At 34.0% G+C, this 26879-nt stretch overlaps 1 protein-coding gene across 1 annotated transcript; it reads left to right on the top strand.

Annotated features, from left to right (window-relative positions):
- Nucleotides 1-25: 25 nt before the first annotated feature.
- Nucleotides 26-26873, top strand: LOC141533665 (RNA-binding protein MEX3B-like). The gene is made up of 2 exons (XM_074252667.1): nt 26-530; nt 24823-26873. The coding sequence occupies exons 1-2, from the start codon at nt 227-229 to the stop codon at nt 25827-25829; spliced, it is 1311 nt and encodes a 436-aa protein (XP_074108768.1). The 5' UTR covers nt 26-226; the 3' UTR covers nt 25830-26873.
- Nucleotides 26874-26879: the final 6 nt, after the last annotated feature.

Genomic DNA, 26879 nt, shown 5'->3' with positions numbered 1-26879 from the left:
GTGTGTGTGTATATATATATATATATATATATATATATATATATGTATATGATATATAAGTAAAAATAGAAAAAAAAAAGGTTCAATAATCAGACGACAAATTGAAACGTGTCAGTGATTAAAACGTTAAGCGATAATTATATTAGGTTGATATTGTCGAGTGATAGCAGGTGTGAATAATATATAATATATTTAAAGAAAGAGAAGAGAATAAAGGTGAAGCAAGATGCCGACGAGTTTGTTCAACGACATAGACCGCAGCGTCAGCGCCGGAGGTAACTCTCTGGAGGAACAACGTGCCCTTCAACTAGCCTTTGAGCTCTCGATGCTGAGTCTCGCGGAGAGCACCCAAGGCTGTACGGGCAACGGCAACGCTGGCCCAGGGAACGGAAACAACTCCGACCCAACGGACCTACAGGCGACGCCGTCCAGCGTCTTTGAGGAGGCCAGGTCCAAGAAGAGCCAGAACATGACTGAATGTGTTCCCGTACCCAGCAGCGAGCACGTGGCTGAGATCGTTGGCCGTCAAGGTGAGCACTCATTTTCTTTGTCTAAATACCTAACCGACTATACTTTTATACTTTTATACTTTACTTATTTTTGTCGAGCTGACTCATTTTTTTTTTTTTTTCTGGCGGGAAACATTTTTCAATGATACTCTCAAACTCTTTATTTTTTTTTTTATCAGTTCAGTGAATAAATTTGTTAGAGAAAATTATTTTTAAAAATTCCACTCATTTTTTTAAGTTTTATTTTAAAAATAAAATTAATACTCCAAAAAATTCCAAAATGCTCTGAATATAAATGGCGCCAAAATAAAAACCAAACACAAAATTTATAAGAAACAAATATAATTAATAACTCGAGTTTGTTTTAGAAAGTTGTTTTAAAAGTTATTAAAAATGAAGGTTGAATTTGTGAAATTGAGTAGGTCATGGCACGCGTGGCCGTAGGTCGTGGCTACAGATGCAGTTTTTTAAAAATAAAATCCTGTAAGTGTTGGACATTTATTATACGCTTAAATATTTATATATTGAGAATTGATTTAGATTATTTTTAATTGTTTGAAGGCAGAAATATAATTGAAGCTGATGAGTTGGGCTGCGGGTGTTTTCTTGCAAATAAATAGCCGGCCTTCGATCTACTCCTGTCTCAGATCTCTCTCGTATGTCGGCACGGCGGGTCTTGCTGTAGCGAGCTAAGCGAGAAAATGAGAGATCTACGTGTTACTTTTTTAAAGAAAAAAGATTGCCTCGCCGATGATGATAATAATAACGAATAACGAAATAAAAAAAAAAGGGGGGGGGGTTAACCTTGAGAGGAAACGGCGAGACTCTTGAGGCCAAATTCTTCGAAATCGACTAAATTCGTGGACACTACTCAGGTCGAACGAAATCGCGTTCCCAGACTTTTGAATAAACCTGGCACGGCTTGGCCTGAGTTTTGGGGGACCGGCTTCCTTTGTTTCTGGCTCTTGCTCCCTCCTTATCGCCCGCCTATATTTTATATTTCGTTTAATTCCTTATCCTTTTTCAATCCCCAAATTGACATGGGTCCATGAACGATTATTTGTAATTTTTTGTCTATCATTAACCGAAATCCCAGATCCATAATAACAATCATCACTTACACCAACAATAATCATAAGCGATAGGGATCGCTGTCGTAATTCTCAAGTGATAAATTTTTTTATTTTAATGTAACAGACAGTTGATTTTATTTGAGGCCTTTTTTCCGCTTTTAAATATCAAAAATCACGTTATGGCATATGTATTCTTGAAAGTGTCTATGTGAGATTATAAATAGAAACGACCGTAAGCAAGGACAAGTTTCTTCTGCTCCATAACAACTTGTCTTATCTCTTATTTATTTTATTACGTATATCATTATTATTATTATTTCATTTTTAAGTACAATCCGATCTGATATAACTTGTTTATAATAATTTTATTGGAGCCAAATTCTGTAGCCATACACCGGAAAATATTTTTAAACTCTACAAATAATTTATTTCTCAGTATTGTACAATAGTATAAAAACAACTCTCAGTATATTTATATATTACTAATAATTATTCGTGTAGAAAATAATTTCTAGGAAAAGGAAAAAAAAAAAAAAAAATTAACTCCGAAATAAAATAGTAATTTTTATTGAGAAAAAAAATTCCTTGTACATTGAGACTCGGACGTGAAATTAAAGATAGAGTAGTTAATAAATAATTCTTGTCATATAAACATATCGGTTAATCGTACGTGTGATATATTGTATTATATCTTGGTTGTAATAAATATGTATAATATGAGAATAGGACGGCTGGGAAGTGATAAAACAGCAAATAGAGAGATAGAGAGATAGTGATAGGGATAGGGATAGGGATTATGAGGCGCGGGGGAGGAAAGACAAGAGGAAGCAGAATCGATTACGCGTGCCATTGACCAATCCCGTGTTTCCTCTTGCTCCTCTTCCTCCAAGGGTCTCGCTTCCACACCCAGTTCCTCAGGTGACTCTCTCTCTCCCTCTTCTTTCTGGTTATTGTTCGCCACCACTGTCTACAACCTTCTTACGTCGTTTCCTTTGATTCAGCGTCCGTTATTGTCACTTTCTCGTATAACCTCTCGAATTATTTTATTTTATTTCATTTTTAGCTTCTATCTTCCATCCTATCCGTCTAATGCCGAATAGAATACTAATACGGTTTAAGGGAACCAAATAAATTAGTTGTACTGTGTTTGGGCCCCATTGTGCTTTGAATATTTTATTTATCTAATATTAAATAATAACAATTATTTTCTGCTTCACCTCAAAACTAGATTTTATTTTATTCACTTGAAATAAAATCGATTATCGGGTCGTGTACTTTATTTTACTACTGAATATTTTAGCTGCGCAAAAAAATTGCATAAGAAAAAAGAATAAAATGGAGCAGCGAGGGGCGAGCTCCCAAGAATATATACATATCTATCTATTTATCTTTATCTCGACCTCGAACTCTCCGAAGGACTCTGCACCCAGTGCAATTCCCGTATAACTTTATAAACTTTCCCAGATGTTATTCCCCTTCCCCTTGCTCGTCTTTGATTTTTCGCCCTTCCAGGACTCAAAATTATGGGGTAGCATCGTGTTATATATATATATATATATATATATTTTAACTTTTAATTCTTGTACTTTCTATTCTGTTCTATAAAAGAATATATCACAAAAAAAAAAAAAAAAAGAAGTGGTAGTTTTCTCATGGAATATCGTGGGTATTGTGTTTCCGGGACGACGAAACTCTCAAAGCCAGAGAACACTCTGTTACGAGGAACCAGTTTGATTTACCTGGATATGAATCATCGTCATGGTCACACGGGCTCGGAATTCATATTACATTATATTATATTATATGTATATATATATATATACTTGAAAAATAGCTCGTCACTTTTATTTAGGATTCACTATACATATTCTACAGATCAAAGTTTCTCTTATTCATAAATCCATAATATAATAATATCATCGGTAAGCGCTAAACTAATAAACCACTCAGATATCTATAATATATATATATATATATATATATATATATATATATATATATATATATATATATATATATATATATATATATATATATATATATATATATATATATATATATATATATATATATATATATATATATATATATATATATTATTCATCATTTATAGAGTTGATGGTTGTATCAATCACTTAGTCGGCATCAATAAAAAAATTAATTACTTACTCAGTTCTATTGGCGTGGTATTACTATAGTAGGTATACTAGCAGTCATTTGAATTAACAGGCATTATGTGTTACAGTCATAGTCCAGAGGTTTTACCTTTCATGTATTATGTAACAGCTAATAACTAATTAATTAACAACCCCGATGATTGTATTGATATAATATTGTGTATTTACCGAGTAATGAAGCGCATACTCTATTCGTGGTATCGATCATGTCTAGATTTTCTGACTCGCCAGGTAGACTTCGGTATTAAACGCGTCCTTGACCAGTTCACTCTGGTCAAAAAATACACACATCTCAATAATAAAATTTCCCTTAATTTCTTAATTCAAATTAAAAAAAAAAAAAAAAATTTTAATCAGATTTTTTTTACTTATTGAGTTCAGTGTCCGGAAGATATGAGTACGGACGTCCTTATTTCCTGTGCTGGCCGCCACGTGGTTTCTTATTGTATACGTAGGCGTATGTACAGTGTGTGTTATATTTTATTCATCTTTACGGTATAGATATATGTACATACTTAACTTATCTTGTTACTTTTAACTTTCTATCCCATTTACACGCTCGTACGTCGACATTATTCGCGAGTTAGTTCACTCGTGCAAATGGCGACCGACTTACGTCACGTCGACGTGTAACGTGGTAAATGTCAGGACAAAATGGTAACAAATAACCGAAAGTCGCGGTCCTTTTTTATCAACCCATTATAATATTAATAAAATAAATAAATATACAAAAGAATTAAGCACGCTGGTGTTATATTAGTTATTGTAGCAACAACCAGTTGATACGCGGTTCCATTATGAGGATGTGCCTAGTTGTAGTTGGTTATTCAAATGTGTATGTAACAACATTATTTAACTGGCTACTTGTTCTCGATTTTTCTCCCTCACAACACGAATAATAACTCTCGATTCGTATTTATTAAATATATTCTGTATCGTAATCACGTCTTTCGTCGTTTGTCTCTCGTCTCTGGCTACCGGAAGCTGCGATGAGTGTCTCTGTCGCCAGACGTCTCTTAAAAACTAAACGCGGACCCATACCCGTACAGTTGCTTTTATTTTTTATACTCCAGAGCAAGTATAAAAGATTAAACTTGTTGTAAATGCTCACTTGACATTATTTGCATCGAAAGATCCTCACTCTAATATCATATCATATCACATAATTTTATTTTATTTTATTTTACAAAGCAGGCGGCGATAAAAGAAAAACAAATTTATTAACGTACCCACGAGTTAATATTTCACATCGCTTAAACTCAACTTTATTTTTCTATTTTGCGCTGAGAAAGTTACTGGCAGCGACACATGGCACCGAGATGTGTTAGTTTATTCTCTTGAGTTGTTCTTGAGCATCCCTCGAATATTTCTCTCCATCTCTCGTTAAATTAAACTCTGTTATATTTATATTTTTGCTTCTCTGTACTGTACATCTGTCGGGAGAATAAACGAAAAATAATGAATGAGAGAGTACGAGTCAGCAGCATTCATCCACTCTTTGTTTATTATTATTATTATTTAGACAATACACCGGGTAATAAAGTGGTGACTTTCTTCTCCTTGTCCTTATCTAACCCTTTTCGGAGCAACCACACCAAAATAACTTGATAAAACACTCGGGCATATGTTCTCACGAAATTTATAAATAGTAATTTGACTTTACTGTACTTTTTGCCGATACACTTTGTTACTGCAATAACATTTTTTGTACGATAACCGCAAGGCTAACCGCAGCAAATTAAAAATTTTCAAGGAAAAAGGAGGAGTTACTTACATACGCACTTGCTATTACATTTAATATAATATAATATAATATAATATAATATATTTTCTTTAAATATTCCAAAGTTTCGTGATATTTTTTTCTTACCCGATTCTGAGTTTCTATGCCGAGCATCACAAAAGAAAAGACGGTTATTCATGCCTTTTTATGCACTTTACAAAAACTCTTTATAAATATGGAGCACCGACTTTTATTACAAAGACTCGGTATTATAAATATAAAAATGAAAAAATATATTTATAAAGTAGAAAAAATTTATGTTAAACAATTAAAAAAAAAAAAAATATGCGTGTTATATGAATTTATACTACGTATTACGTAAAAATATTTGCGCAATGCCGGGCAGATAAGTTATCAATGGTGGTCAGAGTATCCAGAGCCGGTTAGTCTGCCAACCACCGGAAGTTTTTCCGTTTGCACATTCCACACGCAGCTGAACTCAATTTTATTAAAATTATAATTATAATTTTCTTTTATCAAAAGTTTTAAAATAATTTTAGATAAAATTTTGACGTATCTGGAGCATTGGAATTTAAACGGAAGGAAGCTCCGAGTCTCACGTAGAGTACTTGGAGGATTTTGCAGAGTTTGAGTTATGTTTTAGTACATATACCAAAGTGTGTGTCAGTGGTTGGCGCCTTTTGTTGGCCTCAGTTCGCAGCTGCCGTCGTCGATGATATTCCAGGGGGCCTTTCCGTTCACATGCTCTCGGAACTCGATCGACCCTCAACTTTACAACATATACATTTATAATAATAATAATAATAATAATAATAATAATAATAATAATAATAATAATAATAATAATAATAATAATAATGATAATACCAGAGAACATTTCTTGTCGTTTGTCTCTCGTCTCTTTCTTTTCCTTTCTCTCAGCTCTTCGCCACTTAAGTTATTTTTTACATTACACTGCGTTACATTAAATATAAATCGGCGTACACGCGACTGTAATCCTCTTGAGTGTCCGTACGAGTATGAAAATCACGCGTTAAGATAAATTGTTCAAGATATTCGCGAAAACCACAATTGCCCTTTAAACCGTTACAATACTAATTTAGCAGCAGATGTTTTCAATTTTTTTTTATAAAATAATTTTTCTATTGCATCATTTTTTATAATTCTAAAAAATCTATTCAATTTTTGACCTTACAGTCGTTTTTATTTCTCCAGGTTTATAAATTGAGTTGAAAAAAAGAATTTACAAGTCGACACTAGACATTTGTAGCTCGTTCAAAACGATTAAATTTATTATTTAGTATTTGTTGACCTGGCCGCGTCCTCCAATGAGAATTTTAAATAAAAACGGATACACTTAAAAAAGAAAAAACGAAAAAAAAAAAAAAAACTACAAACGCAAACTTGATTTATTATTCTGTTCTCAGATGATCATGACTTTTAAATAATTATAATTTATTCAGTTTACTTACCTTTATTCAAATTATTTAAAAAATATAATATAAAATAGCCGGACTAAGAGGAAAACGGACGTAGATGATTGAATCGCGGCGTGTATTTCTATCCGCAAGGGAATAAAGCGATACTAAATCGACGTGGAGACCTCGTGGTGTCCTTGAATCGATTAAAATGACCGTGTTTCACAGAGTTTTTTTATTCTTATTCCCAAAACTATTTTCCATAGTAAATAATAACGGGGAAAAAAAAAAAAAAAAAAAATACTATCAATATTAATTTAATTATTAGTGACACTCACTTATCATGACACGATTACACGTCAGAGCTTCTTGGGTAACTGAAATAAAATAAAACCCGGTAATTATCGAGTCCTACATACAGTAGGTAATAATAACAATAACAATATATAATTTAGCAAAAATACTTTCTTAGTTGATAACCGGGCATTAAAATCGGAAGTGGAAGCGAATACATACGAAGACAGCCTTTGTTTGTGGACGTTGCACTTCGACTTTGGCTTCATGCATCAGGTATTCAATAACAGGCTTTTATTATCCGGTTACACAAAGAAAATCCGTATGCATATAACCCGGATTAAATTTACTGAAAATATTTTTTAAAAATAAATCTCTGACCAATATCCGGGAACAGTTTTTTATTTTTTGTCAAATATCAGATTCAACAGGAAATGGTTTCTTTGTGCGTCCACCCACAATTGACCTGGCTCAAAAAATTTTAAAAACCGTAAAATATATAAATTTTTCCCCCGAACAATGACAAATTATATGTAAAGTGCCTTTGAATCTTTATCTTAATATATATATACACATATATATATATATATATATATATATATATATATATATATATATATATATATATAAATTTAAATAAAACTGACAATGAATGAGATCAAAGATTGCTGACATTCACAGCGAAAAAAAAAAAAAAAAAAAAGCTTACTTGTAAAAATATTAATTATATAAATCGATTGAAGGCAATAAACAAATAAAATAAGCGCTAAACGGCATACAAGCTTGAAACTCTTATGACTGCGTCGCGGTCGGCTGTGCGTGTCCTAGGTCAAGACTCAGCTCGTCGACACTTACTGTCAATGCCCGTCTTTACAATTCTATTCTTATTATTCTCTTTTTACACTCGACTCTTACATTAATACTTGCGATTATTTCGTTACTAGTTTGTATTACAAGATAAATATTTAATAATTTAATTTAATTACTGTCCAGTGCAAGATAAGATACTAATTTAGTAATTCATAACTTTTGATTTAAAAAAAAAAAAAAATAAAACGAACAATTAGAGTCGGAACAATGGCCCGAGCAAAAAGAGTAAAAAACACCTGCCGATGCCGGTTTAAACAAAATAAACCGTTTACAATCTCTCGGTTATTTTTCCCATCAGAAACCAGCTGCCTCGTCATCTTCAAGCAGAATACATACTCTTTCTCTTTCTTCCTCTTACTCTGTTATTCTAAGCGCCGTTTTTTCGCTCGTTCACTCTCGATCTCGACGGCAAGTAAAAGTAAACGGTGTATAAGGTGTATCAATGTGTAGTGTGGATCGTTTACTACTCGTATCGCTCCCGCTTAGCCAACAACCCGCTACACTACAGCACCGGCAAGACGTTGATGACCGTCGTGGTCGCTGTAACACTAATACAACACACACATCCCGGCTTGATTTATTTTTTTTTTGTTTCATTTAAAAATCCGGTAATTAATCTTCACCTTGAATCATTTTAATAATTATTATTATCATCATATGCAAATCAATATCACTCGTACACGTGTATTGTATGTATAAGAAGTAATAATAATAATAATAATAATAATAATAATAATAATAATAATAATTGTTATTTTTGTTTCGTCTACGTACATTCCATTACTTAAAGTTTACTCGAGAACAGGATACGACGCGCGAGTAAATCGGCTGTTTGATAGAAATTTAATTAATGGCCGTTTAATTAACTTTATTGATTGATGATACACGTACGCGTACACACATAATTATTATTATTGTTATTATTGAGCAACCAGCAAATAACGAAATTTCATTATTAATTTACTGCGTACGCTTAATAATAATAACAATAGTAATTATTGTCAGTAACAATTTGTCTTAGAATTGATTAAATAATTTTCTAAAATTGAATGTGTAGTGCGTTAATTGAATTTAAAATTGAAATTTAAAAAAATATATAAATATAAATATCAGAGAGTTAAATTATTGAGCAAAAGTAGTTATTTAACAATGTTGGTACACGGTTTAAAAGACGATGCAAATTGGCGATCGTGACACTGACCCACTTCCGTCTCGGTCTCGGCACTCGCGACAGGACCTTTGAGAAAATAACCGAGAGGTTAAAATTATTTATTTATTTTTTTAAATTTTAATTTGTCAATTTTTAATGTCGTATTTTATTTAATATATTATTTTTATGCAATTCACCAGACGGCCTCGCAATTATAATAATTTATTTTTTCGCTATTGTTACAAGGGCATTTTTATTTAAATTATTATTTTTTTTTTTTTTTTTTTTTTTACTCCCGCGTTTTGTACAGTGAAAGAATATTGATAGTAAAATAATAATATGTAATCTTATTGTCAGTAGTGGTAGTCTTCTAACATATATTAAAGATTAAACATTAGGAATTACACACGACGAGTATGGAGTAAGTCGTTACCATTACGTGTTCTACATCGGAAGTTTCGATTGGTCACTTGTAATCGTAATCAGTAATTATATGACATACATTACTACATTAGTAATTTATAAATATATACACATAACAATGTATAGAGTAAAGTAGAGGTTTTAACGACCTGAAATTGTTTTACTAGTTAAATAAAGTAGAACGCATTATCAAAATTGTTTAACGATGCTCAATCGTCTTGAGTTTTGAAAAAGAATTATTTTTTTTTTTTTTTTTCCTTCAAACTACCGGGAAAATAATGCAGTTGTATTAAATAAATTACCGAGCGTAACTCAAGCCTCAAGTTGAACTGAGAGACCAATGAACGTAATGTACTGAAATATAAAGTAAAAGGGAGAATAATTGAATTTAATAACCGGTGGAATAACAACAAGAACAAGAAGAACCTCGACAACAGCTAACTAATTTTACAAGACAATTATAAAAACTAATTTCACAATTGACGTTCCACGTTCTATACCACGCACCACGTTCCAAGGACAAGGGTGAGGATCGTCACGCCTATTTCCTCCTATCTGATTCTGATTCTGGTTTTGATTATATTAGTTTATTTTATTTAAATTCTATATTATAATTTATTATTTATAGAGCAGAGAAGTAGTCACGTGGTGATTTATCATCGAGTTATAAAGTTAGTAATTAGCCGATCAATGGAGTGATTAACTTAGAGATGAGATTTAGTTGTGCATGACGCCTTTTAATTATTGACGCCTTAATAACTGTAACGTTAATAGAATAGAGTAGAGTGATGTCGGTAAATGACACGTGGGTTGCCAGTGGGTATTGGTAGGTAAACTTGGATATTGCGGTGTAGACAAATACCAGTGGCTCTCCGTCTCTTGATCTTTACCTCATTTACCTCAACCTCTGCCGCTATTCGGATTATTCCGATCGAGTCTGTAAATTTGATCTGTCTAGCGGGAGAGTATAGCGGGAGAAAATCGAGAGCTCGGGGGACCACGGATATTTTATAAAATAAAATAAGAGCAGTGTAGTTTGTAGTTAGTAGTTTGCTCGCCTTGAGACAAACCAAAATATAAGAACTAAACTAAACTAGCTAGCAGAGTCTCTGGCCTCATCATCTTTCGGTCCTCCTCCAGCCCTCTGCCTTGCTCGGCTCGAATCCCAATCTCCTCAGTCCTCACTCTCGAGTAGTCTCAGCTCCCGCCGATGCTCTCTATTATTAACGTTTTTTTTGTTATTTATTTGTGTCTGCGTCTTTGGTGGGTTCTAGGGCGATCCTTTTTTCGTCCTTTTCACTTTGCCATTTTTTTATCCCCGAATCTTTCTCTATACTCGGTCTTTCACCGTCTACACCGACACACACTCATACATTTATTATACCTAGAGAGACTCAGGCGTTTATTTATTTTTTTTTTTCATCTTTTTTTTTTTTTTTTTTTTGCTGCGTGAGGGAGTCGACGTCCTTCCAAATCACCAGCGGGCTTTGCATCTTCCGACAGGTGCACACCGTACACCATTTACAATTCAGCGTGGGAGAAAATCCATTTTTATTTTTTCTTTTTTAACAATAAATATTACTTTGTTTTTTAATTCGGTAATTACTATATATATATAACAATAAAAATTAAATTAAAACTATATTCAACACGGAAAAAAAGTATCGACTGAAATAATTTATATTTGTAACAAGACGAAAAATAAAAAATAAAACGGAGAAAGTTTTTAAGAATCGACAGTTTGAGTGTATTATATGAGTGGTTGTGTATAAATTACTCTGCGATATATCCGAACTCATTTTGGGCCAGAGAAATCGACCATAGTGGTAATTCCTCCGGTCATTATTATTATTATCATCATTACAAACATGAAATTGTCCGAAAATAATAAACTTTTTGATTAAATTTAGTGGATTATAAGCACAAAGACGTACTTGATATTTTGTAGAGTATCAGATCGAGGATTAAAGAAATAAATCTAAAAGGTAAAGTGTCTGAGGCTCTGAAAACTGTTGAAGCTAGTAGACCTGAAATACCTCTAAAATGAGCTGTGTTCTTTTGCTCTGTTAGTTTTTTTGTATCGGTACGAGAAGCAACAGGCATACCTGGCAAAGCTTCCATTCCATTTCTTATATTGTATTATAAAATAAAATGTTAAATAAAATTAGTAGTAGTTTAAGCAGAAAACTACCTGAGTAGAGAAGAGCGACCGAATTTTGCAAAGAAAGACGTTCCAGCCATGCTGGCATTAAGTTACAACTATAATTTATTGCCTTACCTTTATACTTATTTTCGTCGGCTTGCAGGCTCGGGCACTCCACATAATATTCACCTTGTCCGTAACTTTCAACAGCCGTCTCTGGAATAATCTAATAAATTTCATTAATTAATAAATAAATTTTCGTAACTCTTATTGATACTGCTGATTAAAATAATATTTTACCAGACCAGACCATACAGAGTTTTTTTAAATAAAAGTTTATGGTAATTCTTGAGAAACATTGATAGTTAAAAAATACAAGGCATTGACGGCATAATAGTCGATACGACGGTGTTGTGAGTTTATATGTATTTATGGTATTATGGTGTGAGGAAAAACGGATAGGACGGAAGAAGACTGGCGGCGCGTGCTATGAATTTAAACCTTCCTTTCTTGTCTTGTCTTAATCTCTATCTCTATCTCTATCTCGTTCCTCTCAAAGTTTCTGTCCGAGTACTTTTCTACATCAATATATTTGAGTTGTACAGATAAAGATAAAGATAACACCAATCAAAGACAATGGTGTGAATTATTTGATCCAGCATAAAAAAAAAAAAAAAAAAAAAAAAAAAAAAAAATCATTCAAAAATATTTGATATAATTGTCTTGAGCAAATGAGATTAATGTTATGTGGATGTGAGTTTAAAAAAACAGCGGGAGGATCTTCTGTAGTATAATCGTCTGTGTCGACCCGATTTCTCGGAAGAATTCAACCATTTTTTTTTTTATTTACCATCCCGTCCAACTTATATTATCTTTTTCCCTCATTTTATTTAATATTTGTCGAGTTTGAGGATACTGCACTGCGCTCACCTGCTCGGTTAGTAAATAAACCTCTCGGGAGGTTTGTTGTAGCGCTCCAAACTATTTATTATTATTTTAATAGATATTTGTTTAAAGGCGTTGCTGCTCCAGACGATAATAAATGTATTAATGTTAAGGAGTGGTTAAAGATGAATCACTCGAGAGAAAATCAATGAAAAAAATTTTTTTTTTTTTTTTTTCTATTTTATTATTTTATAAACGTGTCTCGAGAGCTGTGATGAGCATACGAGTGCAAGTAAACTCATTACATAGTTTTTGGCAAAAGAGTAAGAGGGCTTGTACGTAAAATTTATCTGGTTAAATAAAAGTTGAGAACCGCGGGGACATCGAATCGTTGAACCACGGAGTGGTTCAGTGGCTCCAAGGCCGGCGGAAACCACGGGTGGGATGCGCGACCGACAAGGGGGGACCCCGGTTACACGCGCCGCGATGCAGTTTGCCACCACGAGGTCCGATGCACACAACATGCTACATTTAAGCCTCCTAATATTATATTTATTTATTTATTTATTTATTTTTTTTTTTAAATAATATTTTATTAAAATTTAATCATTCAATTAATTAATAAAGTAAGGGAGAAAATTGATATTTTACATCCTGACATTTAATGCAATGTAATTAAAATTTTACATGATTTAATTAATAAGAGTGGAATTTATAATTAAAATTATATAAAGAGCAGATTTTATTCGCTGAGTTGGTAATAAAATAAAATAAAATAATTAATAATGTAATGAGAGTATTTAATATCTTCATCTCTTAGTTGTCGCGGTCTTTCAGGGAATTCAACTTCTGGGAAGAGAAATAATAATCGAGATTACATATAGCATGAATAGCTTTGTAATAAATATATATTAATAAAAATTAAAACTGATTCAATTAGCCAAATGAAAAATTTCGTAAGTAGAAAACAGATAAAATACTCAACTCAAGGATAAAAGTATTTGATTTCGTAACTCTGAGAGTTAACTCGGGAATAAAAGTTAATATATATATATATATATATATATATATATATATATATATATATATATATATATATATATATATATCGACTGGTGGGCCTTTCACGATCGATCGTGGTCCGCGGTCGTTTCCTTGTCGCGAAAATACAACCCGCCTACTTTTATTTGCTCCAAGCTCAATAAAATTCTTCGAGTGAAAACTCTTTTCATTGTTATGTTAATACATGTTTGTATTCCTTACTCTGGTATTAATTGTAGACTACAGATTGTAGTTAACTATTAAAAATAAAGTCGTTAAATTTGAATAATTAAAAACTAAAAGCGCTTACAGTTTGTAATTTTACGCAATCAAAATCTGCTTTCACGTTTGGAATCTTTTGACGAGTGAATCATCACTATGTTTAATTTGTTACCTACCGCAGAGCTCTAGGACCATATTTTAATTCATCCGAGCAGAGTGACACGCGCGGAAATAAAACTCCCGCGTAATTTCTTATCGCAATACGTCACTCGTCAGCTAAAAAAAAATCAACACTGTCTTGGAATTATTTTAATTAGGTTACAATTACAATTGGATAGTTTATTCTTAAGTAAAGTGATATAAAAACAATTATCTGGTGTATATTTATAGAAGGGTAATTTAATGAAAAAAAAACATTTTTTTTAATTCAAGTCTTTTTTTATTGACTAGACCGATATCGCTATCACGGCGACAACGAGAACGTGCTTCAGAGAAATTCTCTTTGACGTTGAATTAAATTACCCTGGTCAAGTACTTTAGTAAAATAACATGATAATATAATATAATCTCAATTGTCCTTGTCGGTAAAAAAAAACTAAAAATTAAAAAGAGAAAAAAAAAAAAAGTGGCGGCGGTCAGTTGAAAAGCTGAGATAATAAAATGTAAAATAATAATCGTAAAATTAATTAACTAATATCGGTGATTGTTGGAGGCATGACGAATGGCCTGGACCAAAAAGGAGGAAATAATATGTTAAGTAAAAAAGGGATGTCACTAATGAGAATCTAGAGGTAGAGGCCGTGTATTAAGTGTATTAGTGTATACATGTATATAGTGGTAGGGAATTTCTTTATTTGCGTCGCGCGCCAAAACCGGTGCGCTGTCCGATGATTTTAGTCTGGAGCAGGAGTCTTTGAAGAACACATACCACAGAAGCACATTAATCTGTTAATGTGTGCGTTAGTGGTAGTTGTTTCCACTTGGGTTAACTTTTATAGTTATTTTCTCCTTTTCTTCTTTTCTCGTTCCCTTCGGTCCTCTTTCTTCTGGTTGTTTTTAAAAGTTTAGTTATCTTTTATTTAGCTTCTCATCGCAAATATTAAGAAGAAAGACGATAGAAAGACACACGATGAGACGCCCGCTCACTACACGGTTCTTTTCTGTCGTCGTTCTTCATTCCTTATGCTGTATGTCGATGTGTAAATCTATATATGTAGATGTAGATGTACAATACAAAGAAAAAGAGTTCCCATGGAAACCATTGGCGTATATCGCGCTAATCCGGTTCTCAGTTGTACAATAAAATCCTCAATGCTCTTCAGGCCATAACTATACTTAGATATTTTTACTTTTTTTCCTTTTTTTACTTTTTTATTTTTTATCATTCGACAGCCGACACTACACACTCAATAATTGATCTACATTCACAGCCACGTTTTATTCGTAATATATTCTTTTTTTTTCCTCCGATTATTATATTCTCAAGCTGCTCTCAAGACCTTGAACTTGTCACACTGACATTAATTACTCCGAAAATAATCTAAATTAAATTAAACAAACTATTTTTCGACATATATAATCCATATTATATCTCTAAACTTTGTCAGCCGGCAAAAAACTATGATAAAAAAATTACTAATACATTTAATATCTTAAATATTCTTGGATTCTCTCCAAGGACACGCTTTTTACGAGTTACTATTGTTCACCTATAAATTATTTAGCATTATTATATATTACCGCAACAGAGTATTGATTTTTAATTCAATTATACACATTTTATTAAACATATATATATATATATATATATATATATATATATATATATATATATATATATATATATATATATATATATATAAATGAATCTATCTGTTGATAAAACTCGGTGTCACAATTATTAACTGTTTAATCAATAAAATCGAATTTAGTGTAATAATACTAAATAAATTTATGTCTACATACATGTGTAGTAGAGACACGTGGCGCGACTGTCGAGTCATATGGTCCACATATGTATAACTGATAAATACAGATTAATATATAATAGCTGAAATATATTAGAGACTACTTAGAATATTAAAAAATAAAAAAATAAAAAAAAAATAAAAAAAAGTAGTCAGCTTGATTTGATTAATCTAATTTACAAACTCCTCGTATGCATAATTTCACCAGAGTAGTCACCGCTGAATAAATGGAGAAAAAAAAAAAAAAAAAAAAAAAGAGCTCAGCGTATCGTGAAGTTGACGCGTGTATATACTCTATCCCAATGAATGGATTATTCGAATCGGATTTGCGAATCACTACAACAGCTATAAGCACTCTCGCGCTCATATGTGACGGACTGGGGTTTTATTGCCGGTTTAGCCGTCCTCTTTGTGTTGTATGGATGTATATGCGCTGGTGGATAGGCCATTGATTAAATGAACGAACGTATTGACATTATTTTTATTTATCTTCAACCGATTGATTTAAATGCTGTATTTTTATTTAATGTTCGTCGTCCACTCGTGTTTACTTAACCCGCGACACTTTCATTCACTCATTCATTCAGTAACTCCATTTACGGTAAATTTGCAATTACTATCTCATCTAATCTAATCTAATCTGATCTGATCACATAATCACGTTTTATAAAATAAACACATATATAAAAGTCGCGATTTTTTTTAAATTATCGTATATTTGGAGTAAAAATTAGTAGCGTTGCTCAATGGAGGAGTTGGCGAAAGCGGTCAATGTGCGTAACGAATAGATACAAATATTTATTTATTTATTGAAGGTATATTAGTCAATATAATATAACATGTCTGAACTGGTATTATAATACAAGCAAAGGGTAGAGTACAACTAAACACTAAACGTTTTATGTTATACAAGAGTGTCCCCACGCTCTTTCTATTTCACATATCACTTATATTAGTACATTAGTACATGGAGCATTACATTGCGAGATAATAGTCCGAGTTCTGTCATGTGTAACGCTTTATTTACTTCCTAAACAAATAATATCTGTTTAGCTGTGTGGACTGAAATATTTGACATAGCACCCACTCGACGCCACTCTTATCAAGTTTTTTATATTTTCACAATTTTATTTCGTTTCTTGGAATTGTTTATATTACATTTTATTTAGTAAACACTACAATAAGTATTTATTTCAATTGTTAAACTCAGACCATTTTCGTGGAACTTATTCTCAATTAGATTAAAATTTTTTTCACCAGGGCAACGACCTAATTTTATTATAAATTTTGGAGTGAAAATGATCCTGGAAATTTTTTAATTAAAATTTTAATATTTAAAAAAAAAAAAAGCGGTAGACAAATGTTTATGTCAAACAGTTAAATATTTATTATATTTATATTATATTAGTTTAACGCGATTAATATATCCTGAGTGCCAGGTCGGTGAGTCAACTCTCATTCTCATTCTCAGTCTCGAGTCCTATCATCCAATCGGTCGGGTCTATTCGTCGAGCGTTGAGCGTCGTTTCAAGCTCTTGTACACGTGTTAATATATAAGTATGTACTCACATCAGCTACTCTAACTAAACTCGGCTCCTACATACATACATACATACATATTTTTGAGTATATACATTAGTACATGGAGGAGTAAGCGACCAACGCGACGTAGCGGACGCAGCTGTTGCGACTTGGAGCGAAATTAAAACACTTTGGTTACTCTACATCATTAATATATAATATAAAATCTAAAATTTTGAGTTTTACAAAAAAAAAAAAAAAAAAAAAAAAATGTAATTTTTACTCAAAGCAATTTTAGTATTTTATTTTTCAATGGCTCCGTTTTTTCCGTTTTCGTTTCAATAAAAATCTTTTTCCCCCGTAAAAAATAACAACGGCTGTCTGAGACATAGATGTACGACAAAATGGGAGATAGAAAGGTTCCTCACTGATATACTTATACTAAAACTCGTGGAGGTGGGGAAGGGAACAAAAGAGCCCGGTGAAATTTTTTTGTTAAAAAATAATCGGCCTCGAATTTCATCTGCCGGTTTTTGCCCAAAAAAACAAATTCAACCACACATGCACCTACTGCGCTGTTATAAATTTTTGGTCTTAGCCGTTTACCCGGGAATAGTGGGTCCTTGGGCCTTACAACCCACCAATTCGTCTTTGGGCGAGCTCGGGGCTCCAGTTTTACTCGGTTTCTTAAAATTCAGAGGATCTTATAAATCTAAAGTTCTTTTATTCTTTATTATTATTATTATTATTATTATTATTATTATTATTATTATTATTATTATTATTATTATTATTATTATTATTATTATTATTATTATTATTTCATACTCTTTTGATGCTCAAAAACTTATCTCCATTGTCAGCTATCGTTTCTCGGACACAAAAAAACCACTCACCGTTTGTCGCTCGTTATTTATATTATTTATTCACATGGACGTAATCTCTTTTCTTGGAGCAGAGCACTCCATTTTGCTCCTAAAATCATCCAGCTATTTATAAAATTAACCGTATAGTCATACTCGGATAAAATAAAATGCCTATGAAAATAAAATAAAATAAAATAACGCTGACAATAAAATTAGTCTTCCTGGTTCTCTCGGAGAAAGAGTTACGAAACAGATAATATAAATTTCCGGTCAACTTGAGAGCATTTGTAGTGAGTCAACGTCTCTATGTATCTATGTGGACATGGTGATAGAGGGGACCTCAGTACGTGTACAAGTAAACCGTATGACACTGTTTAATGTTTAATGTAAGCAAAAAGGTTATACTCGTTATAGGTGGGCAGTCACCACCAACTATTAACTATCACCGCCAAGTGTTGTACTCTCTATAAATAATAATAAATATTAGAGACAGCTTAAAATGTAAACCAGTAGGCAACTGTTAGCATTACCATCTATGAAAAGTCAATCGACCTATTAGCAACCACCTCCCAATCATCTTGTTTCATCATCCCATTGTATGATGTAACTGACCGGCAATAACCTTCCTCTCTATTTTTATTGTAATTCACTCCACAGCGCCACAGTCAGTCTCGTCTATGCATTTATTTATTTATTCGTCCAATGGAATAAAATATTGATGATTTTAGTTTAAAATACATTGAATAATAATGATGATAAATAAATAGTATGAAATAGTTGATGACAATTATGTTGATTAACTAATACGTTGGCTCGGGTCAGTGCTCGGCTGATATTAATACTCTGGTTAGTCAGGAACACGTTGAGGTACTTGAGAGTTGCATCAGTAGTGGTAGTATGTAATGTGTTGTATGAATCTTGGTCGGGGAGATCCCGCTGAGCTGCGTTACGAGCTCCGAGCTATATGGAGGGACTCGAGAGTAAGCAGAGTAAAAGCGTTAGAATGCACCGTCAAAGTGTATTTGTATTTATATTTGTATATATTTGTATGAGAGTGTAGAAAGAGCAAGGAGGATGATGATACTGAATAGCTACTTGAGAGGTACTTGCTCTAGTAAAGTTATACCATAACTATAACTATAACTGCAGCATTGTGTGGATCCAAGTGAAGAAAGATAGTCGCACTGGTGGTAGTCATCTTCATGCGGATATATACTCTGGGGGGTAATTAACTGCGGGTCCAGTTGTTCTTGACTAAGAGTACGTGGATAAGGATATATGGATATATGGATAACAAACCTTTGCTTAAATTTATACACCCAGCAAAATAGTAATTGAATTATTTTTAAGGCTTGTTACTCATCGAAAGGCATGAACCGGTTGAATTGTCGTCGATGTCAGTAGAGTTCAATCTTAATATAGTGTGACCCCCACTGTCATTCGTCGTCTCCGACGTAGTAACCAGTATTAATCTCTTGCTTTAGCTCCTTCTCTTTCTGTTTCTGTTGGTACGTAGACATTAGTTGGTTACCGAGCTAAAGATAAAGATAAAGAAAGACCCAACGACGACGAAAAAGCTCGTCCGCATGTGATGACGATTCTAAAACTAAACAGACCGAGATAAAAGTTTAAACTCTCTCTCTCTCTCTCTCTCTCTTTCTTTATTGCTCTCTCGGTTTATTGCGCTGGTGTTTTAGTTGGTGGTGTCGCTACATGCTCAAACAAACCAATCCAATGTATATCTATGTATATCTGAATCTATACACGGCAACTAAAGCGAATAGAACGGACGTAAGTGCATGCGCGATCTTTCCGTCCATTGCACTTTATCCAAGCCCGGTTATTTCAGCGACACTGCTATAACTATTATATATAATATATTATATATTATATATATAACCAATGACTTGTCAGTAAAATCTATATCACTTGAAACTTTATTTTACACATATTGATATTATTTGTTTATTAAGATTTAGTAGTTGGAAAATTATATGCGATACTCAAGCATGCGAGTAATGAAAAAATGATAATAAGAATTAAGTTGGTTTCGTTAGTTGAGTAAGAGCTACGGGAACACGGGAACACAGTAGGGAATGCCTAGTTAAATCTTTTATCAGGTTTGCGTGCATAGTAAAGTGGGTATGCACGTATAAATGTATAAATGTATAAATGTATAAACGAGATTCTCCGAGGTCCCGTGCCGGTCGTCGCCTCCTTGGCGAGGTCACGGAAATCGATCGCACTCTCCTATCTCTTTTCCCCTCATCTTTTTATTACTATTATTATTATTATTATTTCTATGTATTTATACGTATATTTATATATTAAATGCCCTTTTAAGACTTATCAAATAAAATACGACAGTCAAATGCCAGCTATTTACATTTTATTTGTCTTTGCTTTATTTCATGGAGATTAATAGACGGGCTAATTTGTTGATGTGTCATCTTCAGGGGATTGTTTGAATATTATTGTCAATTTTTTTATTTCAATTATTCTGATAAATAATTAAGTTAATTAAGGATTAAATATTTCTTATATATATATATATATATATATATATATATATATATATATATATATATATATATATATATATATATTTTTTTTTTTTTTTTATTTTATTAGTATAGTAAAGTAAACATCTTATTGTAAGAATATTATTAACAAGTCTTTAAGAAATAATGGAAGTAGTAGTTGAAAAATATAAGTACGTGTAAAGAGAGAAATATCAGGAGAAATGAGTAGAGGGATATTATTATATATAGGAGTTAAATATGCGGGGGATGAGCCGTCATCAACGCCATCGCTGTTATGTACAGTCCTGCAAATACGAATGGGAATGTGAGTGTGAGTGTGAGTGTAAGTGTATGTCAGGTGGGGAGAAAGACACACTGACATATGGCGTATACAGACGAGGAATAGATTGTATAGCAGAAAGCACTCTACACACTGATATATGTAAGTGTGAGGATGGGTTCCTCCTCGTCCTCCTCGTCCGGCTCATCCGGCGATGCGATGGGATGCGATGCATTGTGGGGGTGTTGGCCTTCAACTTGACGGCGCAGTTTCACTGACCTGCCTGAGAAACTTGTACTCGCGCCGGCTCGCGACTCGTGCCCACCGACGACGGTACGTCCTATACGCCCAGGAGAGAGAATACCTTTTATTTTTAAAAATCTCGACTCACCCATACCGAGCTTCTTTATTCTCTTATTCCTCCTTTCCTCCTGGTGATCCTGGTGCACTGAGGTATGGAGTGGAGTGAGTAGAGTGAGTAGAGTGTGCATACTGTGCGTACCGGCTGCCCTTTTTCTCATTTTTTATCTCAACTTGTGCTACACTTTAACTCTTATTTTATATATTTATACATTTAAGGTGTACTTGGGATTTTATGGTTTTGTTATTGCCTTTATTTATTGCCCTTTTCGTAACTAAACCAACTAAAGTACTTAACCTCCAATCTCCATCCTCCTCCTTTGTATTTTTTGCCTTACTTTCCTTTTTTTTACTCCTATAACTTGTAACTTGTAATTATCTCCATTGTTACAAAGAAAAGTTATTTTAAATTTTTCGGAATTTTCCCTTTGTTTAAATTGACAGACAGCCGTGGATAATTTTTAAAGAATAGAAGAATAATTTTTAGGGCAAGGGGCTTCTTTACGGATAATTTACATAATATATAAGAGCAAGAAAATGCTTTATTTATTTTTTATATTTTTATTATTTTATTTTTTGGGGTAAATATATGGAAATTGGCGGTTTTTGTTGGCCAGAGAAACGAGGAGAGAAAGTAATTGATGCATTGGCACCGAAATCACTCTGTTAGGTGCTCACTAAACACAAAAGAACTGCAGAGTATGAGAGCGTAAAAGTATGAGAGATACTTGTGTATCGGGTGGACTGGACTCTGCAGATATGAACGAGAGAAGACTAGTATAATATAAGTATAAGTATATAAGTGTATACCAAAAAGACCCTGAAAAGGAATTTCGGTAGGCGTTCTTCATTTCTCGGGGAGCAATTACCAAAGTGCCGCGCACGCAGATGGCTTTTTTGTTGTTCGTTACTATTTCTTAATTTTTTATTTTTATTTTCATATTTGCTGTTTTTTTTTTTTTTTCCCTCAAAAAATTAAAAAATAACTAAACCAAATATCAGACTCCTGAGGTCTACTCGGCATATGATTTTGTGGAATCGTTTGTCGGGCCGACAGTTACCATTTGCTCCGGTGGGTAATTCGAAATAACAGAATCCGTTGGGCCTCTGTTCCGCCCGACATCTGACCTTAAGATAAATCCTTGTCCTCGGTTCTTACTCCCAATTACCATTTTATTGAACATTTATTATACAAATGACAAGCTTATACTTTTCAAATGTCAATTCTGGCTCCGAAAATTCCACGTGCTGTGAAAACTATTTGCCGAGTCACTCCAGAGTCTATTGAAAAAAACTCAATGCTTCATGTGTGGCGCATTCGTGATGGACTCGCTCAACTCGCCACTGTGTATACATATATATGCAGACACACATACATCGATACAGCCATGTATTACACATTTACCAGTAGGTACAGGGGCTGGAAAATTCTAGAACCCGAGGAATAACAAGAGAGACAGAGAGATTCGGGTTTATATATTGATTTCTCGCGTTACATTTTTATTTTGTTTTATCATTATTATTATTATTATTTTAACATGATGAACCGTGAGAATAAAGAGCTTCTGCCTACTGTCAACATAATAATTATTGTTGAATAAAATTAAAAAAATTTGTTAATACATTTATCAACCCACTGATTGAAGCACAACATGCGGGTGTTATTCCTTAAATTACTTCTGCTCCAAAAACACAATACTTTTATTGTAAGGCTTATTAATCGAGCGTAACATTATTAGAAGTAAAGACAAAGTATTGAATCTGAATATTAAAAGAAAGAGAGAAAGGCTATTGGTTTAGAGCCCTTTGTCTTAACTTGGTTTGTCGGTTAATTTCGCGATGGACAAAGCAAAGGAGCACAACTACCGAGACTACCACTGGCTCCATCTCCATCTCGATCTCCATCTTCATCCAGCTTTTCTTCTCCCTTGTCTTAAAGTTGCACACACATAATACAGATTTGAGTATAAGTATATAACTACTCGTATTCCGTGGTATGAACTCTACACCCGTTCACCAGTTCGTTGGTTCGCTCGTCCGTCCGTTTACGTTTCACCTTGGCCGCGGCCCTTCAACTGTCTACGACCCACGCCCCCTCTCGACGCGTTCTTTATTCTTACTATTCTTGTTGTTCGTCGCGTGGACACCTAACCACTATTATATATTATATATTATATATTAAACATACTGCATCCACCACAAACAATAATTTTCCTTTATGCAGCGAGTGCATATTTTCTCTTAGAGGATGAGGATGAGGATCGTCGGTTTGGTTAGTTTGTAGTGTTGGATTGCCCCGACGACACCGGATCGGTATGCCCGTACCTGCACGAGCTCCGAGCTCTCACCTGCCGATCCAATCCACACATTCTCACATATATACATATATACATAATACATCCAGTATTAAAGTGCCTGGTTGACCCACCGAGTCGTCGACTCAGTTCTGAGGTCTTTCGCCTTCGGGTTCTTCCAGCAATACCAAGCAAGCGCCAATCTCAAATTATTTTTATTAATACTTTTTTACATTTTCATTTTTATTTTATTTTTATATTATAAATAATTAAATAAATCGATGCTTGACCTCGTGCAATATTTTATAAATAAATTCATCCAATACTTTTTATTTTTTATATTTTTTCCAAGGTGTGGTTGGTTGCTCGGGCGTTTTTTGCCGGTGGGATTTTAAAACTTTAAACAGAGTACGTACAAAGGTCTTGTTACTTTCCCTTGTTGTTGTTATTGTTGATGTTGATGTTTGCGCAGTCTGTTTAAAAAAATTACTCACAGTTCGGAATGTATTTATGTCAAGATTGTTTGCTGGATCCAGACTCCGAACGTCCTTGGGGATTTAAAAGCCTCGACATTGCATTGCCATTTAATGTATTATGCAATTGATTTTTTTTTTTTTTTTCAAGTGATTTTAGTCAATATTTGGATTTTGATTTAATTAATTTTTAAAAGAAGCTTCGGTATATTTTGTTGTATAAAATAAAGTAAATTGTAGGGACACGCAATGGAGTAGCGGAGAATACACGTTCTTATTCAGTATCTATGGGCAAAGATAAAGACGGGGTATGGAGTGTATAATATAAGTCGCGGATGAGTACGAGAGTGGTTCACCTGCATTGCTAGCATTGCGCGGACTCTCAAGGCCAGAGTCTTCGGGTCCAGAGACCGGGTCGCGATCCTCTTCTTCCTTTACTCACAACTTCCAGTTTCCTGTCTTTTAGTATTATTATTTTAATTAAATAAAAAAAAAAAAAAAAATTGAGTCAGCTTAAAAAATTTTTTAAATTAAAAAATGAATGAAAAATTTTATTAATGTGATTATTTTTTTTTTTTTTTGAATTGCAGGCTGCAAGATAAAAGCTCTCCGTGCAAAGACCAACACGTACATAAAGACACCAGTCCGAGGCGAGGAGCCAGTGTTCGTGGTGACAGGCCGTAAGGAGGACGTAGCCCGTGCCAAACGCGAGATTCTCTCAGCAGCGGAGCACTTTTCACAGATCCGCGCTTCGCGCAAGAGCTCTCTGGGGGCTTTATTGGGAGCACCACCAGGTCCACCGACATCAGTCCCAGGGCACGTGACAATCCAGGTACGCGTGCCATACAGAGTTGTTGGTTTGGTAGTGGGCCCCAAGGGGGCGACGATCAAGAGGATCCAGCACCAGACTCACACCTACATCGTGACACCGAGCCGTGACAAGGAGCCCGTCTTCGAGGTAACCGGCCTACCAGAGAACGTTGAGGCAGCCAGACGAGAAATAGAGGCCCACATTGCCCTGCGCACCGGCTCCACCAACGGTCCCGGAGGTCTCGCCGGCGACGAGGTTGACTTACTCGGCGCACTCTGTCGCGGAGGACTCGGCTCGATCTTGGGCAGCCTAGACCCGCCCGGGTCAAACGGCTCCAACGGTTCCTCCAGCGGCGCCTTCTCCAGCAGCGGAAGCTGCAGCAGTTCCTCCAGCAGCTCTGGAGCTCCGGGCCTGAACGACCTGGTGGCCATCTGGGGCGCGGGCATCGACCGCGACGAAGGACTCGGAGACTCTCCATCGTTCGAGTCCCAGACCGCGTCAGCTTCCTCGATCTGGTCCTTTCCAGGAGTGACTCTGCCATCTCGGCCGTCGCCTCCGGCCTCTGCCAGTCCCGCCAGCCCCACAGACTCTCTTCTCGGAACCGGGAGCGCCGGTGGCCGTCGCGAGTGTGTAGTTTGCGGCGACAAAGAGGTCACTGCTGCTCTGGTGCCATGCGGACACAATTTGTTCTGTCTGGACTGCGCGAACCGCGTCTGCGAGAGCTCCGACCCCAACTGTCCTGTTTGCTCGCGACCTGTTCTTCAGGTTCTCAGAATTCTCTCTTAAGAGAATATAATGATAACACAACATCACTACCATCATCATCATCATCATTATTACTGACGATCACCTCGATGATTATTATTAAAAACAGTAAAACAGTAATACTATAAAGAACAAGATGAAAAGGAGGAAGAGGAGGAGGAGATCAACAAATTATTTGATTGCAACCAAGGTATCACTGACTAACGAGAAGGAAACTACCAGGAACTTCGAGGGACCCTTGAGTCTGGAAAGACGCGCACAAGATTTAAATTCCACTGCTGCTGCCAATATTTATTAACAAGACAAAGATTTTAAACACATTTAATTAATAACTAACTAACCTTTAAAGTTAATTAAATTTAAACAAGACAAAGGATTTTATGAGTAACATTTAAAAAAAAAAAAAAAATAATAATAATAATAATAATAATAATAATAATAATAATATAAATTAGAAAGAAAAAAAAATATTTAAAAAATAAAACCGGGAATTTTGATGCGTTCAACGATCGGTCATTCCCGCGCCAACCGGATACAACGAATCGATTAAATATGCTGTAGGTGTAGACTCTCCGAGCGACTCGCGGCGCGTCTCCGATCGCCTGCTTTTTCAAAACTTTTATCTTACGTGATAATAACAATTATTATTATTATTATCATCGTTGTCAAAAATTAAAAATAAACTAACTAACTAACTAACAATTTAAATGATAATTACAGTTAATTACAGCAGTTACGTTTTATAGTTTTAAGTATAAGACTTGAATTATTTATTACCGCTGAAATTTATTTTGTTTATTAAATTCTTGAACTATTATTAATATAAAATGATAAATATTTAGAGTCTTATGCTTGGTAAAGACTAGTCGCGCCGTGAATCGTTTTTAATGAGATTTATATGTAATAATAAAAAATAAATCCTCGTAGATCTGTGCGTGTGTGTGTGTCAATTCGCCAATTTAGTGAATGAATTTAAACAGACATCTAAATATTATTATTATTATTATTATTATTATTATTATTATTATTATTATTATTATTATTATTATTATTATTATTATTATTATTATT

The sequence above is a fragment of the Cotesia typhae genome, unplaced genomic scaffold (genome assembly GCF_013202065.1).
Source record: "Cotesia typhae breed Kobodo isofemale line unplaced genomic scaffold, CoteBio_Ctyphae contig_123, whole genome shotgun sequence".
In the NCBI taxonomy this organism is placed as follows: domain Eukaryota; kingdom Metazoa; phylum Arthropoda; class Insecta; order Hymenoptera; family Braconidae; genus Cotesia; species Cotesia typhae.
This window is presented reverse-complemented; position numbering and strand designations above follow the sequence as displayed.

What these genes read in the sequence shown, in the direction of transcription:
- LOC141533665 (XM_074252667.1), top strand. Translation starts at nt 227, where the DNA reads ATGCCGACGAGTTTGTTCAACGACATAGACCGCAGCGTCAGCGCCGGA. An exon ending in TGAGATCGTTGGCCGTCAAG is followed by an intron (nt 531 to 24,822) that starts GTGAGCACTCAT and finishes TTTGAATTGCAG; the next exon opens with GCTGCAAGATAAAAGCTCTC.